Source organism: Alosa alosa, chromosome 24, assembly GCF_017589495.1.
Source record: "Alosa alosa isolate M-15738 ecotype Scorff River chromosome 24, AALO_Geno_1.1, whole genome shotgun sequence".
Lineage (NCBI taxonomy): Eukaryota > Metazoa > Chordata > Actinopteri > Clupeiformes > Clupeidae > Alosa > Alosa alosa.
The window spans coordinates 8788635-8806134 of record NC_063212.1 but is presented as its reverse complement, the minus strand read 5'-3'; the positions used below and the strand labels follow the sequence as shown (position 1 = coordinate 8806134).

At 43.0% G+C, this 17500-nt stretch overlaps 2 protein-coding genes across 13 annotated transcripts in view; both read right to left on the bottom strand.

The window, feature by feature from the left end:
* Positions 1 to 3403, bottom strand: part of afap1 (actin filament associated protein 1) — a 79108-nt gene extending 75705 nt beyond the window's left edge. Inside the window, exon 1 of the mRNA XM_048236211.1 lies at positions 3178 to 3403. Coding sequence (XP_048092168.1) covers positions 3178 to 3196 — 19 coding nt within the window. The 5' untranslated portion in view covers positions 3197 to 3403. The remainder of the gene's footprint in view (positions 1 to 3177) is intronic.
* Positions 3404 to 7208: 3805 nt separating this feature from the next.
* The window catches only part of ablim2 (actin binding LIM protein family, member 2), a 75804-nt gene continuing 65512 nt past the window's right edge, over positions 7209 to 17500 (bottom strand). For all 12 annotated transcript variants that reach the window (XM_048236261.1, XM_048236262.1, XM_048236264.1 and 9 more), the window contains 4 exons: positions 12526 to 12580; positions 11947 to 11954; positions 11614 to 11694; positions 7209 to 8015 (listed from right to left, as the gene is read on the bottom strand). In XM_048236261.1, coding sequence (XP_048092218.1) covers positions 7902 to 8015; positions 11614 to 11694; positions 11947 to 11954; positions 12526 to 12580 — 258 coding nt within the window. In that variant the 3' untranslated portion in view covers positions 7209 to 7901. The remainder of the gene's footprint in view (positions 8016 to 11613; positions 11695 to 11946; positions 11955 to 12525; positions 12581 to 17500) is intronic.

Below are 17500 nucleotides of genomic sequence, written 5' to 3'. Positions count from 1 at the left end.
CACACACACACACACACAAGCTTTGACCCCACCTGAACTGACTCAGTGGAAGACAACAGACAGCATGTCTGTAAAGTCTGTCCTAGGGGTTGTGATCCAGACTCCCCAGCACCAGAGCACAGACAGAGGATGCAGCATCTACTCCACCATGCAGCTGAGACACACTGGGGAGCTTGCTGCTCGCTAATTACTTTGGATTGTTTGACCGTCGCTGCAGCTGCAAAGCTCCATGGCTTTGGTCAAGTCCAGCTGTTTGGTGTAGATCTGGTCGTCTTGGTCTGGCTTGCGTCATGTCAGCTTAGGAGTTTCAGGTTGCTGAGCTATGCATCAGGACTCTATTAAGTTACTCATGCCGCCTTACCGGTTAACTCTGCCATACACACACACACACACACACACACACACACACACACACACACACACACACACACACACCATGGAGCCACAGATGCCTAACAGTGTTGACGTCATGGTTGCCCACATCATTGATATGCTTGGAATAATGGCACCAGCTGCCAGAGGGAATGTTGGGGCCACTAGGATAGAGTATCGCACAGCAGTCCACCTACACACATACATGCACACACACACACACACACACACAAACACACACTTACTCACAAATATATAGGCGCACACACACGCATACAGATATACATACATACATACACACACAGCATCAAAACTAATTAAAAACAAAGTAAAAAGACTCTCTTTAAAACCACACACACACACACACACACACACACACACACACACACACACACACACACACACACACACACACACTAGCTGCTGTCACGGCTCAACCCATTCTACCCTCGGAGTAGCCGAGTGAATGCGGGGGCGGATCAGTCATCCGCACCGAGCCAGAAACCAAGACACCACCACACACACACACACACACACCAGCACCAAACACACAGACTCGTCCAGTCCTTACTGTTTCCACACCGCCACGACCCCAGCTGAACCCGACAGCTTTCCTCGAGTGAGTGTCTCGCTCATTCAAAAACAGTGGCTTCAGTTTTCCCCACTAAAAGATGCTCATGCACACAAACAAAATGCTTTCTGGGATATTCCGTGCATTCTGGGCCTCGAAGAAGACGCAATTTGTAACTTTAGTTGCCCTTTTGGATGGGTGTTTGGGTGAGAGTAATCAACAGAAAGAATAGATCCTTTTGGGACACATATGGATGTTTAACAGAGTGATTTCACATATTCAAAGTTTTTAGTTCAGAGGTGTTTTACTAAGTTTTACTCACTCAGCTGTTAAAAAGCTCTAGAATATCCATCCATCCATCTAGAACCAGCTGTCTCTTTAGCAGCACTATTACACAGCTTGACCTGGAAGGTCTGTCCAAGGTCCAAGATGACCTCCAACATACGAATCAGAAACATACTCAAGACAAGCTGTGCAGGGCACAGAGAATCTGTCAGTTTGACATTTAGCCTGAAAAGGTGGATGCTGAAACTTTTACATATGCCTTAGATGAACCTTCAACAGCTTTACTGGGAACCCTCTATTGAACGTTTCTCTGTATCAAAGACAAAAGGGAATTGCTGCAAACCTTTCACAGTTCTTTGCAATCCCCTCATTTGAAACATTCAGAAACTATCAGGAACCTTTTTTTCCACGCAGAGTACCCTCTTAGCACCAACAGTAGCCTTGCAGGAACCTTCTAGAACAGACGGGGCACCACCCTGTGAGAGCCCAGCATGCGCTGGCTATTGATCAAAGGCAGCTCTGTCTGACTGAACTGAAGCCCAGTGTTCACCTATGCCTCTCCACTTAAAACATATCTCCCCCCACTGTGGCCCTGGGAACGGCCTGTTAAAAATGTCCAGCTCTGCTCTCACAACTGAGTCCAAGTACAGGCTGTGGGTATTGTCTCTGGATGAAAGGCTGTGCTTGGATATTTTGGATCAAATCTACGTAAGAGAGAATAGGTGTTTTCTTGGATGAGGGGTGTGTGTTTATGCCTGCGATCAACAACCCCCTCTCCTCCCCATTGTCTGTTGTTGAATGGACAGTTTGGACTCTAGGGTCTAAACTGGTTAAATTAGTCTACTGGTATTACATGTTCAAAACAGAATACAATAAGGAAAGCACAAACAGGCTTACATAATCTCCTGAGGAGTGGATGTGAGGATAAACAAAGGACTTGAAACAAAGACATGGTTTTGGCTTTGAGCCACTTCACTTAATAGGCTATAGTGCAGTTCCTCAAAAAAGGCAATCAAGTTGAAACAGCCTAAATTTGGTCTGTGAGTATATGCCATACAGCCAGTAAGTATCATGGGTCTCTATTGTGGACGTTTGTTGTGGCCAACCACCAACGAGTCATATTTCATCCGATTAAAATTCGCCTCAAGAACATAATGCACTAATCCAAAACTTCACAGTCGTCCGCCGTTAATAAGCGCCATCCCGTGCCATTGTATTTGATTAATTGGATTTGTTCTGAATCATTGAGCGGCCCGTTTCTGCCAACCAACCAACATCCCCCTTCTTTCTCCTCTCGGGATCTCGCTCAGCCACTCCCTCCCTTCTTTCATCCGGAGGCATGAGGGGGGCTCGGCTGCTCAGGACGCCAGCTGATCCCACCGGGTGTTGCACCACGAGACTCCTGCTGTTGCTGCTGTGCCGCGAGCGATCGGTGGAGTCGCGCGCAGACACAACTCCCCGCCCCTCCTCCTTCTGGTACTCGCCCCACGAGGGCCTGAGATCATCATCTAGCCAGTTAGAATCTATTAATCACGGCGTCCTCGTGGTTTCTTTTGTGCGCTCATATGGGGTAGGTTACTTATCTATACCCAAAATTGTAGCGACCAACGTTGCCTGGTTTATTATTAACACAAATAAGTTATTGTTGTAAGTGATGCAGTCTAAATTCCATGATTTAAATCAACGTAAAGAACAATAGAGAGCATACTGAAGGACAATGTGCTATGAGCATCTTCCTCTTACACCTTCTTGTCGGTTGACTCTGAAGCAATAGACATACGTAACATTATAGGCTACTGATACCTTGAAAACATTAACAATATTGTTCCCCACACAGTGTAAAGGTCATAGTCTACAACGCTGCAAAGTACAATTAAACGGCAACGACGCTAAAGTTTGTTTGTTTGTGACAGATGCCCGGTATAATAAAATAATATTTTGATGCTTACCTTTTTTGTTCTTCTCCATTCTGCTTTAATCCAGGGTGTGTACCTAACGCCTAAAATCTTCCGCTCAGTGACAATAGAGTTCCCTTGTACACGGGGGCTTGGTTCTCTGTCCGAGCGGTCCTATCTGTGGACCACCACGCTCAGGCAAGCAAGCTGTCAAATGCAGCCGAGACTGACAATGAGATCAGCATATCAGCCAATTGTTATGACTAGCCATAAGCCAATGGTGCGCGGTGAAGGGCGGGTTCATTATCTGTCAGGATGCCTAGAGCACAAGGAAAACCCTCCTGAACTTCCAAGGGAGTTGCAAATTTATAGATGGTCTCGTCTGATTGCCTGTTTTTATGTAATTACAGTACAGACAAGATCAAACAAAGTGTTTGCCTTAAGACACCACAAAATCCAATTTCCTGTGTTGTCTCATTCAATGTTTATTTTCAGTATAAAAGAGAAGTGTAGGTGCTAGATAAGAACAAAACTGGGACAAGAAACCTAATTGAATGAAACATTTATTTAAAGATGGACATCAGTATTTATTGCAAACCAGCGAAGCGAATAAAGGAAGGAATTGATAGCCAAAGAAAAGGCTTTTTAGTAACAGCATTATATGTTAACCCTTTATAGTCATATTTATAATTTCTGGCGAGCGACAGTCACATCAAATCACAGCACTGACCAAGAGTTGCGTCCTGTAGGGAACACAGTTGTTAGTTTGCATACACAACTCAAAACAGTGAAAACAATGGTTAGAACTGTAGTCAATTGGCAATTCAGATTTGTTAAGCACTAGTAACTGTATATCATTCGAAGTGTCTGTTGCAACACAAAGACGCATTTGTAAAAGAGAGAAAAAAATATTTATATATTAGAACATTAAATAAAATAAAAAAATGTATTTGGTGAAACAGAGCCATTCCAAAGACACAAAACACATTGCATTCTTACATTTTTGTTGGTTATTATGTCTTATATGTGTGGTCTGGCTTGTTGCCTTCACTTACAAGCAAACTCTGCCAATTCCGAACCCTGTCACAAAGACCACTTGACTTGAGCATGTTTGTTTATTTTTCAGTCGCTGACAAGTAAAACAAAAATAAATATCCTGTGGCGCAATGGTACAGTTTTGACAAGAAACACATTTACAAGGGGATGACCAGAGAGCAAGTGAACTGAAAATAAAACCGATTACAATGGATTTTTTTTTATTATTATTCCTCTGGCAAGTGGTCTTGGTGTATGGTCATGTGTATTTGTAGGCCTATGTGTGTGTGTGTGAATGAGTCTGCATATGTGTGTGTGTATGTGAATGAGTCTGCATATGTGAGTGTGTGTGTGTATGTGTGTGTGTGGGTGGATGCTGTGTTTGTTAAAGGGATAAAAGGAAACTAGTTGGGCAACAGCTCTGGTGTTTCCTGCACTCGGAGGTCGGCTTATCTGGCCTGATCTGTGGTCAGCAACAGGGGAGCTGAGTCTGTAACTGTGGCCCTGCTTTGCTTAAAACACACACAACACACACACATACAAATATAAAATTGGACAGAAACATCAGTTTTCTCCCACTCTCAAGCACTCGCACACACACACCCCTGTTTCCACAGCTGTTCAAATAAGACTAATACAGTCCACACAAGCAACCCACCATGACGCCTGTATGCAGGAAGGCCTTTCTCACACTATGCAACTGGATTCCCCCTCCATTTTAATAACGCTCTGATAATATTATAACAGTGATATACCTCTCCCTACATCTCTCTCCCCCTCTCTATATATCTCCCTTTCCTACACACACACACACACACACCTGTCTTACAATGTTGAAACAGCCTGCAGAGTTACCATCTGATATGTCACTTCCACAGCTCTTCGAGGAACCTTGTTTTCTCGATGTTTGATTTGGCATACACATATGCATGACATACATATATAGACAAGTCCACTGTTGGCAAAGCAGGACACGTGTTTTTACAAGGTATAAAAAAACAGTTCAAACTGCCTAATTTGGTTTCAAATCAGGACACAAGCTGGGAAAGAACAGATATCTTACATGGCTAGTTAGCACAGTTAAGGAGGGCAGGGGGCATTGCCAATATGTCTCCATAATAGGTGTATTGATTTGAGGATTTGGGACTTACAACACTGTATGCCGAGTGTGCAGGCATTTCAGTTAAATGTCTCATAACAAAAACAGACCCAGCTTTTTCCTGCCAGAATTTTAATAGAGAAGCATGCACAGACGCACACACACACACACACACACACACACACACACACACACACACACACACACACACACACACACACACGTGAACTAAAACACTCAGTGCAATCCACTGGGATAATGAAGTTGGTGATACAATCATTCAGTATTTTTACCCCAGGAGTGATTCAGAGAGATGACTGGTATGATATGGCCAACTGCACAGGTTCACAGCATTGTGCCTCTGGATGCTTGCAGTTGCATACCAGACTAACATGTATATACATACACTTCATCTCTTTATCAGAGAGAAAAGTATAATACATTTTCAAACCCCTGAAACCCATGCTATGTATTGTCATACAATATAAACAAATCTCTAAGGTTTTGTGCAGAACTCAACAAATAAGTAAAATTGTATGATGCTCTGAGTAGGTTGTCTAAGCTACATCATGTCATGGTTCTATCAACAGTAGGGGGAAATGGAGAAAGTCAATGCAGTGAAAAACAGTAGACAAATAATCCAGGGGTATCTGCTGGGTATAGCATTCAAACGTTTGTATTGTGTGTACACATGTGTATGTGTGTGTGTGTTGGGGGGGGGGTATATGTGTGTGTGACTTCCAAGTAAAGTGTCATCGCATATGATAGCTGAATAAATGGCATTTGACCTCCGCATCTTCACAACCCAAAATATGGGTTCATAACTGGGTATGTGGAAACAGGAAAATGTTATTTTTTTTAAGGCCTTAAACGTTAAACAATCTCTCCACCTCCCTTTGCTAACTTTATAACTCATCTGTATCTTCAGCAGGTTACAATGAGCTAACAGATACCAGGCTCCGCTAGTTTTAAAAATCACTCACAGCAAGGACAATCAGCTTAAATTAGAAATAAAACACAAACTCGCATCTTTTTTTCCCCACTGTTGGCAAATCAAACTCGCGATGAGGACAGCAGACAGAAATAGAAGAATCTAGAATAAGGTGCTTTCTTGAGGAGGCTTCTCGTTCAAAGAAAGTTTTGGGTAAGCACGTGGCCCTGGCCAAGCACTGGTTGGCTGATGCTAACCTGGTCTTTGGCAATGAGAGCATGCAAAGAGATAGTGCTGCAGAGGCACTAGCGCTGAGGATGCACTAGCGCTGAGGATGCACTAGTCAGGTGGTGGAGGGACACAGTGAGAGCCCTGAACCTGGTGATGGAAGCTGGCACACCGGAGCAGGGGCTTCATGAACAATAGCAGGAGTGGTATTGCTCCTCACACTTTCTGCAGAGTAACAAGTGAATGGGGGCACAAGGGGTGTGGGGGTGGATGGTGGTGGTGGTGGGGTTAGGGTTAGGGTTTGTGGGTTTCATCTAAAACTTCTGGCCAGTTGAACGTTGAAACTATGGGCCAGCTGAAAGCTGAATTTGTGATCTCGTTCACTTTTCAATAGAAAATTTGCTCAAGGAGCAATGGTAGTGCTGCTGACGTAGCTACTTCTTGAAGCTAGGTGATCAGAGCAGCTAAATGTCAAAACCCATCACTAGATTCAAGGTCCCTTGTAACTGTTTCCATTTGGCCTCTCTGATTGGATACCCACAAGCGTTTTGGGACCAATCGGCATCCCCTTCTGTCACGCCCATCCTGGAAGCATTGACATTTTAGACAACTGATGAGTCAGAAAAACCCATATATCATTGCAATAAATGTTACTTACAGAGGGAGCACACCTGCAAAAGGGCCCTTAGGTCATAATATCCCTTTAGGAATAGTTCTCATTAGGTCATAAGGTTCCTATAGGACTATAAGTTCTCATTTCTGAACTCTATCGGTGGAAAAACTGAAGGTGAGTTTTTCAAAGAGAGATGAGTATATTTTGGATGGAAAAAGAGTTAGAAAACACGAGTGTGGAAAGACATCAAAGACAGAAAGAGAAAGAGGTCTGTGTTGGATTAGCTAAAGCTCTTATTTTTTCAGTTTTGGGAGAGCTAAGGTAGCCTTGAGCTGGGTATAAATCAAACAGAGAGAGAGAGAGAGAGCACATAGTGTTAGATACCCCTTATGTAAGAGGCTCAGAAATGTGGATAGTAGACTCCAACAAAGTAAAAAGAGAAAGAAAAAAAAAACAGTGAAGAAACACAAAAACAAACAAAGACAAAAAAAAGAAAAGTAAATGGAACGCTTCATTGAGAAGAGCTATGCTGCTCTCTCCCTTGTTGCCAGGGTAACATTCAGACAGTGTAGGACTCGAGTAACACTAGAGTAACATAGGAGTAACGCTAGAGTGACATAAGAGTCGTGCTGTAGTAGAGTCCAGCTTTTGTTGCCTCTGCCTGCCCTCAGATGGAGACGGTATGATGTCAGGTGTTCAGCAGTACGGTGGCGCCCTTCAAAACGAGGTGTCCCACTCCACACCTCGCAGGGACAAATGACTAGGACACGCAGAGGAAGCGAGAGGTGATAAGAGAAAAAGAGAGAGAGATAGAGAGGGAGAGAGAGAAAGAGAGAGAGAGGGTTCTTCACTCTTCTTTGCAGCGTCGCGTTTCAGAAGAGTCGTGCTTTCTTCTTCATGTCGTTCTTCTTCCACAGGGCCATGCGGTCAAATTGCTCGATGGTCATGCCAAACACGTGGTAGAAGTCCTCTGGGGATAGGTGCCTCTAAAATGATCAACAAATCAACCAATCAATCAATCAATCAATCAACAAAACAAACCAATCAATCAATCAATCAATCAATCAATCAATCAACCGATCAATCAATCAGTCAAGAAGCAAATGTATGTGGGCATATGTTTATATGTATTTCTGAATGCATAGCATCTCTCCAACACGTTGCTTAGCAGGCTGACAGAAATGGGATGACATCTCAAGTCTGACCATGGTACAGGTGGCGCCATAACCTGGCAGAACCCAGACGACCCTTTGGCAAATTTGAATTTGCTCTGCAGATCCCTCTAGCAAAGAGACCATTCACTCCCATTTCCAATTTCCAACTGTGTAGGCGGGCTTAACATGACATTGAAGCAATTTGCGTTTGTTGAGATGTTTTTTTTCCGTTGCTGTGCATATGTCATCTCCTTCATTGGTCTGATTGGTTTTGGGTTTATCCAATTGCGTCCAGAGGCATTTTGATTGGCGTCCATCGGTGACGTCCCTTGGAAATGGGAGGTGAATATACCTTGTTCAGACCCAATCTCAATTTCAATTTAGATAAGTTCTGGTGCTAACCAGGCTAGTGGTGCCATTGTATGGCATTGATAATAGAAGAAAATAACAAAATGACAGAACTTAAGATGATTCTCCCAAAATGTTTATATCTGTGACAGGCAACAGTCTTTAGGTAAGACAACCAGCCAGGGCAAGAGTTGAACTTCATTGAGGACTCGTAACTGATTCCTGGGCCCTCCAGTAGTGAAACAGATGACCCATCCAAACAGCATCTCCATGGAGACATGTAAATAGCAATAGCCTACAACATCCCATATCACTGACTCACAATCTGCCGTCTCCATAGCAAAGCAGTCACCTCGCAATGCAGGATTCCAACTCACGCATCTGCTCCCACTTTATAGAAATCTGATAAAGGCCATGAATGCATGTCCTATATAGACACATGCACGCTCAGACACACACACACACACACACGCAGGTACACACGCAGGCACACACACGCACATACACACACACACACAACAATCACTTTAAGTTAAGTTCCTCTACACACAAGGAATTGGGATCTATCATTTTGACTCAATGCACACAAATGCACATCTGATAAAGGCTATGAATGCATGTCCTATATAGACACATGCACACTCAGACACACACACACACACACACACACACACACACACACACACACACACACACACACACACACACACACACTGCGACACACGCACACATACAGACACACAGACACACTGTCAGGACCACTTGGCTCAAAGTAGAGATGACATATGGGAGACCACACTGAACTTAATGTTTTAAATATAATGTTGGTTTATCAGCGAATGATTTTGCGAGAAGTCAGTAAGTGGTAAGCAAACCAAAAAGTGTCGTGCATATCGGTATGATGTAAGTGTAAAGCAAAAGATTGAGCGGGCAAGGGCGATGACCCGCCAGCCAGCCTCTCGTCGCTCCTTGCCAGCCACTACTTTGCTGCAGTAAAGGGCCACATGAGGACCATCCCTGAACTGTGATTAATTCTGTCTCCCCATCACTGCCTCCCTTGCATCAGTGACTCAGCTAACTCAGCTGAACGTCGGCAGTCTCTGTTGCCTCTGCTTCTCATTGTAGTGTTTTCTTGGCTAACACCAAACCTCATCAGCATAAGTCACTGCAGCCCACATAATTTAGGCAAACAACTTAACGGCAACCTAATGGCAAGCATGACGTCTCTGTGATGCATGCCATCAAAAAGGATAAACTCTCTGGCATAATAGTCTGTTTTCTTTGTTACATCGCCTTTTACACACACACACACACACGTGTGCCTACACACATACAGTATATACAGACAATCAGAAATTCATTATGTTGGTGTGGACACACAGTGCACGCACACAATCACTATAATTCACAAACCCCACACAGACACATTTTTAATTAGATTAGATTAAAAGACACATATGCAGGAATTGCCCACTCACACCCACATACAAACAGTGGAAGAGCCACACACACACACACACACACACACAAGCTTTATGGGTGTGAGCTCATGCTGGGTTTTAGAGAATTCCACTCCAGGTTTGTCCAAATGGTTATTTATGGAGGTGCAGTTGTGTGTCAGCGGAGCAGCTCTCCGAGAGAGCTGGGGCTCCAGAGAGAGGGGAAAATGCTGAAAGGAGCCCTTTTTTAAACTGCCTGGATGTTCTATTTTCCTCTCCCGGGACAATGACTGCGTATCCAATTTGGAATAAAACATGAGTAGAGTCTGTCATACACCAAGGCACACACCCCTGCAGATGATCTATTTGGATTCTCTAACCAAAACAAAAAACTCCGGCAAACACTTGAGGCATGAGTGAGCACACATAGACACACACACACACACACACACACACACACACGACTGCACACACACACACACATACACACACACACACACACACTACACACACACACACACACACACACACACACACACACACACACACACACACACACACACACACACACACACACACACACACACACACACACATGTGCATCAACAAACACACACACACACACACACACACACACACACACACACACACACACACACACACACACACGGCGTGCCACACGCACATATACTGTACACACACACACATACACCCATGCACACACACACACACATACAGTACACACACACACACACACACTTATGCACACATGTACACACGACCGAACACACATACACATGTGCATGCACACACACACACACGAGAAACTCAAGCCAGAGTCATATCAGCACCTCATAAGTCCAGATGAGCTTGAGCAGATAACCCCCACACCAGGCCAGCGCCACATTAGGAGCATGTGAGGTGTGATGGACTCAGACATGCACTACTAATGCACAGGGAACACTTGCCAAGGCTGCATACATACACACACACACAGATGAACACACACGCACACGCGCACACACACACACACACACACACACACACACACACACACACACACACACACAGTCTCTGACTTCTCCAATTCACTGACCCAGATATACAAGCTACTAGGTCTACTGTGGAAAGAAAATAATAAACCTGGGGATCATGGAAATAAACAAAAAAGAGAGAGAGAGAGAGAGAGGAGAGAGAGAGAGGAGAGAGAGAAGGAAGAAATCACAGAGAAACTGAGAGAGAGAGAGAGAGAGAGAGAGAGAACTGGGGGTGAGAGGCTTTTTTAAGTGTAATGAGCAGAAAGAATGTAAAGAGTACAGAGTGAAAAGCTGATCCAGGAACAGCCACCTCGGCTGCTGTTTACACTCGGACAACTGAGAGTGAGAGTAAGAGAGAGTGAGAGTGAGACCACTGAGAGTGAGACCACTGAGAGTAAGACCACTGAGAGTGAGGGTGAGGGTGGAGATCCCACTGAGGTGAGTGAGGCGGGTGAGACCACTGAGGAGGGGTGACCACTGAGACCAGTGAGAGGAGGGTGGAGACCACTGAGAGTGAGGGTGAGACCACTGAGAGTGTGAGAGGAGACCACCCAGAGCGAGGATTGAGGGGTGGAGGAGGGTGAAGGAATAAGACAGCACACCCACCTCCAGTCTGGTGCGGTCCACATCCCGCGGTAGCTTCGCTCGGACCCGGTGGGTGACGGCCAGCACTTCATACGGGTAAACCTGAACACATCACCCAGAGGCAGCAAGGGAGAGGGACACACCGGTCCAACATGGCAGCTCAATATTCATCATCATCATCAACATCATCATCATCATCATCATCGACATCATCATCATCCTGATCCAAAATTACATCAGCATCCATATCTGCTTCAACACCAACACCATCGCCAGCTTTCTATATCCATCCAACATCCACATCATCTCAAACTATCTCACAGGCATGGGTCCACTCTTCTGGTAACAGCTTACCTTATACTCTGTGAAAGAGAAAGACAGAGAAGGAGAGAAAGGAAGAGAGAGAGAGAGAGAGAGAGATAGAAACAGAGAGGGATAAAGGGTCAGGGGAGGTGGGAAGAGAGAAAACAAAGAAAAAAAATTAATGAGTGTGTTGTGTGAGAGAGCAAAATGAGGTAGTAGCTGATCGAACGGAAAATGAAACATTCACCGCAGATTGCAAATGAGCAAATAGGAAGTAATGGTGGTTAGCAGGGCTTGTGTGTTGTTCCAGCAAAGCCCTTCAAAAACTATAGGGACTTTCTAGAGGAACAAGCTGTCACACACACACACACACACACACACACACACACACACACACACACACACACACACACACACACACATATTCTTTGAAATCCTGTTTTTACAAGTTTGGCAAATGTTCACTTTTCTTTGTGAGCCTCAAGCTGTGGCCGCAGCAGACACATGCTGTGAATAATGGCAGATGTGTACATCAATGTACAGACATATGCACAAACACACAGACACAGACACACATACACACACACACACACACACACACACACACACACACTGCGTGCAGACACACACCTCTCATTCCTCCCAGTTGGAGTCGTTGCAGATCAATATCTCCAAGATCAGCAGCCTGGAGAGAAAACAACTCTTTAAAAATCATTAGCCCAGGCAAACAGACACACACACACACACACACACACACACACACACACACACACACACACACACACACAGACAAAGTGCATACATTAAATTTGGTGAATTTCTTACAGACACACGAAACCTGAGACTCAACCTCTCCCTCCTCACACATGCACTAGAAATGGCCAAGACCACTCGCCCAGCTGTGTGCGTAATGTGTGTGTGTGTGTGTCTGTGTTAAAGTGACTCCAGGTGAAACACCAGCCAAAGATGTTTTTTCTTTCATTTCCTACCTTCCACCCTTCACATCTTGACATGGTTATCTGGGCTGCGTACGGCTGAGCCCCACCTATAGGCACACGGCCCTGCTCAACTCCCTCAAGCAACAATACTCACACACTCACCTGACTGACTATGAGTACACACACACACACACACACACACACACACACACACACACACACACACACTGACTGACTGACTGACTGTGAATGACTGTGAGTATGCATAAACAACGTCACTAAGTTAGCCATACTATGAGCCCTAATCCAGTGTTATTTTAGTTTCTCACACACCCTGTGGCCAAGCCAATGGCTTGTGTGTGCGTTAGAGCTCTTGGTGTCTGTGTGTGTGTGTGTGTGTGTGTGTGTGTGTGTGTGTGTGTGTGTTGTGCGTTGGACTGTGCTATTGGTGTCTGTGTGTGTGTGTGTGTGTGTGTGTGTGTGTGTGTGTGTGTTGTGCGTTGGACTGTGCTATTGGGTGTCTGTGTGTGTGTGTGTGTGTGTGTGTGTGTGTGTGTGTGTTGTGCGTTGGACTGTGCTATTGGGTGTCTGTGTGTGTGTGTGTGTGTGTGTTGTGCGTTGGACTGTGCTATTGGGTGTCTGTGCATGGCAGCCCTATGTGTGGCCAACATATTTGTTGAACTGTGCTATTAGGTGTCTGTGTGTATGTTGTCGTTGAACTGTACTATTAGGTATCTCTCTGTGTGTGTGTGTGTGTGTGTGTGGCTTGTGTTGTGCGGTGGACTGTGCTATTAGGTGTCTGTGTGTGTGTGTGTGTTGTCTGCATTGACTGCTATTAGGTGTCTGTGTGTTATACGGTGAACTGTACTGTGGGTGTCTGTGTGTGTATATATTGCTCACAGTAGACTGTACTCACTAGGTATCTGTGTGTGTGTATGTATTATCTGATGAACTAATATAATGATATCCATGTGTGTGTGTGTGTGTGTGTGTATATGTGTGTAGCTTATGATATCTTGATGAACTGTACTATTTAAGTGTATATATATATGTGTAATATATATAGCTTATGTTATGCAGTGAACTAATACTATTAGGTATATATATATGTATGTGTGTGTGTGTGTGTGTGTGTGTATGTGTATAGCCTTGTATTGTCACAGTGAACTATGCTAATAGAGTGTCTGTGTGTGTGTGTGTGTGTGTGTAATATTTGTGTATAGCTTAATATTTATCTCTGATGAACTGTACTATTAGGTGTCTGTGTGTGTGTGTGTGTAGCTTGTATTTGCAGTGAACTGTATTATTAGGTGTCTGTATGTATATGTATGTATATATATGTCTATGTAACATGTATTGTCTGATGAACTAATACTATTATAGGTATCTATATGTGTGTGTGTGTGTGTATAGCTTATGTGTCACAGTAGACTATGCTAATAAATGTCTAATAATATATATATATATATATATATATATATACGTGTATGTATATATATATTATAGATATATATAAATATATATATGTATGTGTGTGTGTGTGTGTGTGTAGCTTATGTTATAAGTAGACTATACTATTAAATATATATTCTCTGTGTGTGTGTGTGTGTATGTGTATATGTGTATGTATATATGCGTAGCTTGTGTTGTCACAGTGAACTGTACTATTAGTGTCTGTGTGTGTGTAATATGTATGTGTGTGTGTGTGTATGTATGTGTGTATGTAGCATATTTGTCATTAAGACTGTACTATAGGTGTCCCTGTATGTCTGTGTGTATGTATATGTGTGTTTAAAATCTATTATTATCAATTTCTATTATTAATAGAATATATATATATATATATATATATATTTATGTTGCTCTGATAGACTATACTATTATTAATATGTGTGTGTATTATGTATGTTAATAAGTGGACTATACTATCTATATGTGTATGTATATATAATATAATTTTATTATATATATATATATATATGTATATATATTATATATATATATCAGTGAACTGTACTATTGGGTATGTGTGTGTGTGTATGTGTGTATATATATATTGTCACGTTAGACTGTACTATTAGGTATTATGTGTGTTATCATTGAATATACTAGGTGTCTGTGTGTGCTATTAGGTGTCTATGTGTGTGTGTGTGTATGTTTATACTATTAGGTATGTATGTATGTATTATTAGACTATACTATTAAATTGTCCTATGTATATATATGTGTATATGTGTGTCATTGTTTATTACTATTAAATTATCTATATATATACAGTGAACTGTACTATTAAATTATCTATGTGTGTGTATAGCTTGTATAGAAATTAAGACTATACTATTAGGTGTCTATTATGTGTGTATATATGTATGTGTAATATATATGTGTGTGTGTGTGTATATATATATATAGCTTATGTTATCTGATGACTATACTATGGAAATTGTCTGTGTGTGTGTGTGTGTATATGTTATAATAGTATCTGTGTGTGTGTGTGTGTGTATGTGTGCGTGTGTGTGCATATTTGTCTGATGAACCATGTACTACTGGATATATATATGTATGTATGTGTTTGTGTGTGTGTATGTGTGTGTGTAGCTTGTATTTATACGGTAGACATGCCATACTATTAGGTATCTGTGTGTCTATATGTGTGTGTGTGTGTGTATGTATGCGTATGTATGCTTAGGTTATAAGGTAGACTATACTATTATATATATTATATATGTGTGTATATATATATATGTGTATATATATATATATATGTATATATATATAATATATTATTAATATAATAGTCTATGTCTAATATTAATATTATGTATGTATATATATATATTTCTAATCTACTTCTTATCCAGCTATAAGTAATAAATTATCCTATGTGTGTATGTGTGTGTATATGTAACTTATGTTATCTGATGGACTATACTATTAGGTAATAATATGTGTATATATATGTGTGTGTGTGCTAGCTTGTATTTATGCAGTGAACTGTACTATTAGGTAATGTGTGTGTGTGTGTGTGTGGCTTGTGTTGTGCGGTGGACTGTGCTATTGGGTGTCTGTGTGTGTGTGTGTGTGTGTGTGTGTGATTAAGTCCTTTATTTATCAATTTCCTTTCATTAGATTGTCTGTGTGTGTGTGTGTGTGTGTGTGTGTGTGTGTGTGTGTGTGTGTGTGTGTGTGTGTGTGGTATGCGGTCAGACTGTGCTGATAGGTGTCTATGTGTGTGTGTGTGTGTGTGTGTGTGTGTGGTAAACAGCTTATGTTGCTCTGATGGACTGTGCTATTAGGTGTCTGTGTGTGTGTGTGTGTGTGTGTGTAAGCATGTGCGGTGGACTGTACTGTGGTGTCTAATGTGTCTGTGTCTGTGTGTGTGTGTGTGTGTGTGTGTTCAAAGTCTGCTTTATTGTCAATTTCTGTGCTAGGAGAGCAGGGAGAGCAGCGAGGTCTCACACCAGCACCAATCTCACGGTCTCCACACACAACATCCATTTCCTAATTATGTAACTTTCATTCTAGGTCTATCCATCACACACACACTACCTCTACATGGGGGCAGGCAAATCCCTCCATCAACTTAACAATACCACCCTTTCATGACAAGTGTTTGTGTGTTTTTTAAAGGGGCATATTTCATGACTTGTGTTTGTACCTCTATGTGTCTCTAGACGTATGCCATGCAGTGTGTTTATGTGTGTGCGTGCATGTGCATGTGTGTGTGCATGTGTGTGTGTGTGTGTGTGTGTGTGTGTGTGTGTGTGTGTGTGTGTGTGTGTCTGTGTCTGGCTAGAGAAGTGTATGCATGTCTGTGCCGTTTGTGTGCATAAGCACCCCATTACAAACAAAGGTGTGTGTGTGTAACTCTAGGAGCCCATAACTAAGCCACACAGTGTGTCGCTGTCCTGCAGAGGGACGTAAACTCGCCTGCGCCCCTTTCAGCACTTTCATTTCCTGAGGTCAGAGGTCAAGCACTTGGCACAAACTGAGATGCTTTTATATCCCTCCCGAGAAGAGAGGCCTACAGACGACTGGTATGCACTCAGATTCGCACCCGATAATCCAACTCTTAGACTAAAACTGATCCTGGAACTGCAATTGATATTTTTTTGTCCTGACTCCAGCCCCTTATTTGATGTCCTATAACGGTGGCAGATCACATAGAGCTGAACATCTTGATGTTGACGCTGACAGTTTGGTCTAAAAGTTCAAGGCCATATGTGTAAGCAAGAAACACCGCCGACTAGTCAGGACAGTAATTTTCATCCCTATCCTCTCCCCTCTCTGTCAGACACACAGACACACACTCATTCTCTGTGTGTTTTCTCTAAGTGCAGTCATCCCTTAAGCTCTATTAAATCATCGTCTAGTGACAGGCCTGATCTCATTTTAATGCAGATTGAATTTGATGAGATTTTGGCTCCCTCCCTCCTCCCTCACGCCTGGGAGGCAGACACACACACACGCCACACCTCTCCTAGCCCGGCCTGGACCTGGCTTTGTTTGGGGGGGGAGGGAGGCCTGGGAGGCAGGCAGGGAGCCAGTGGTCCTGGAGCTTTCTGAGGACAGGCCAAGCCCTAATCAAAGGGTCCCCAGGAAAGGTGCCAAAGGCTGGGGAGAGATTTCAGCAGAGTCCCCTCCTTTACCTCCCAAACTGCATCAGG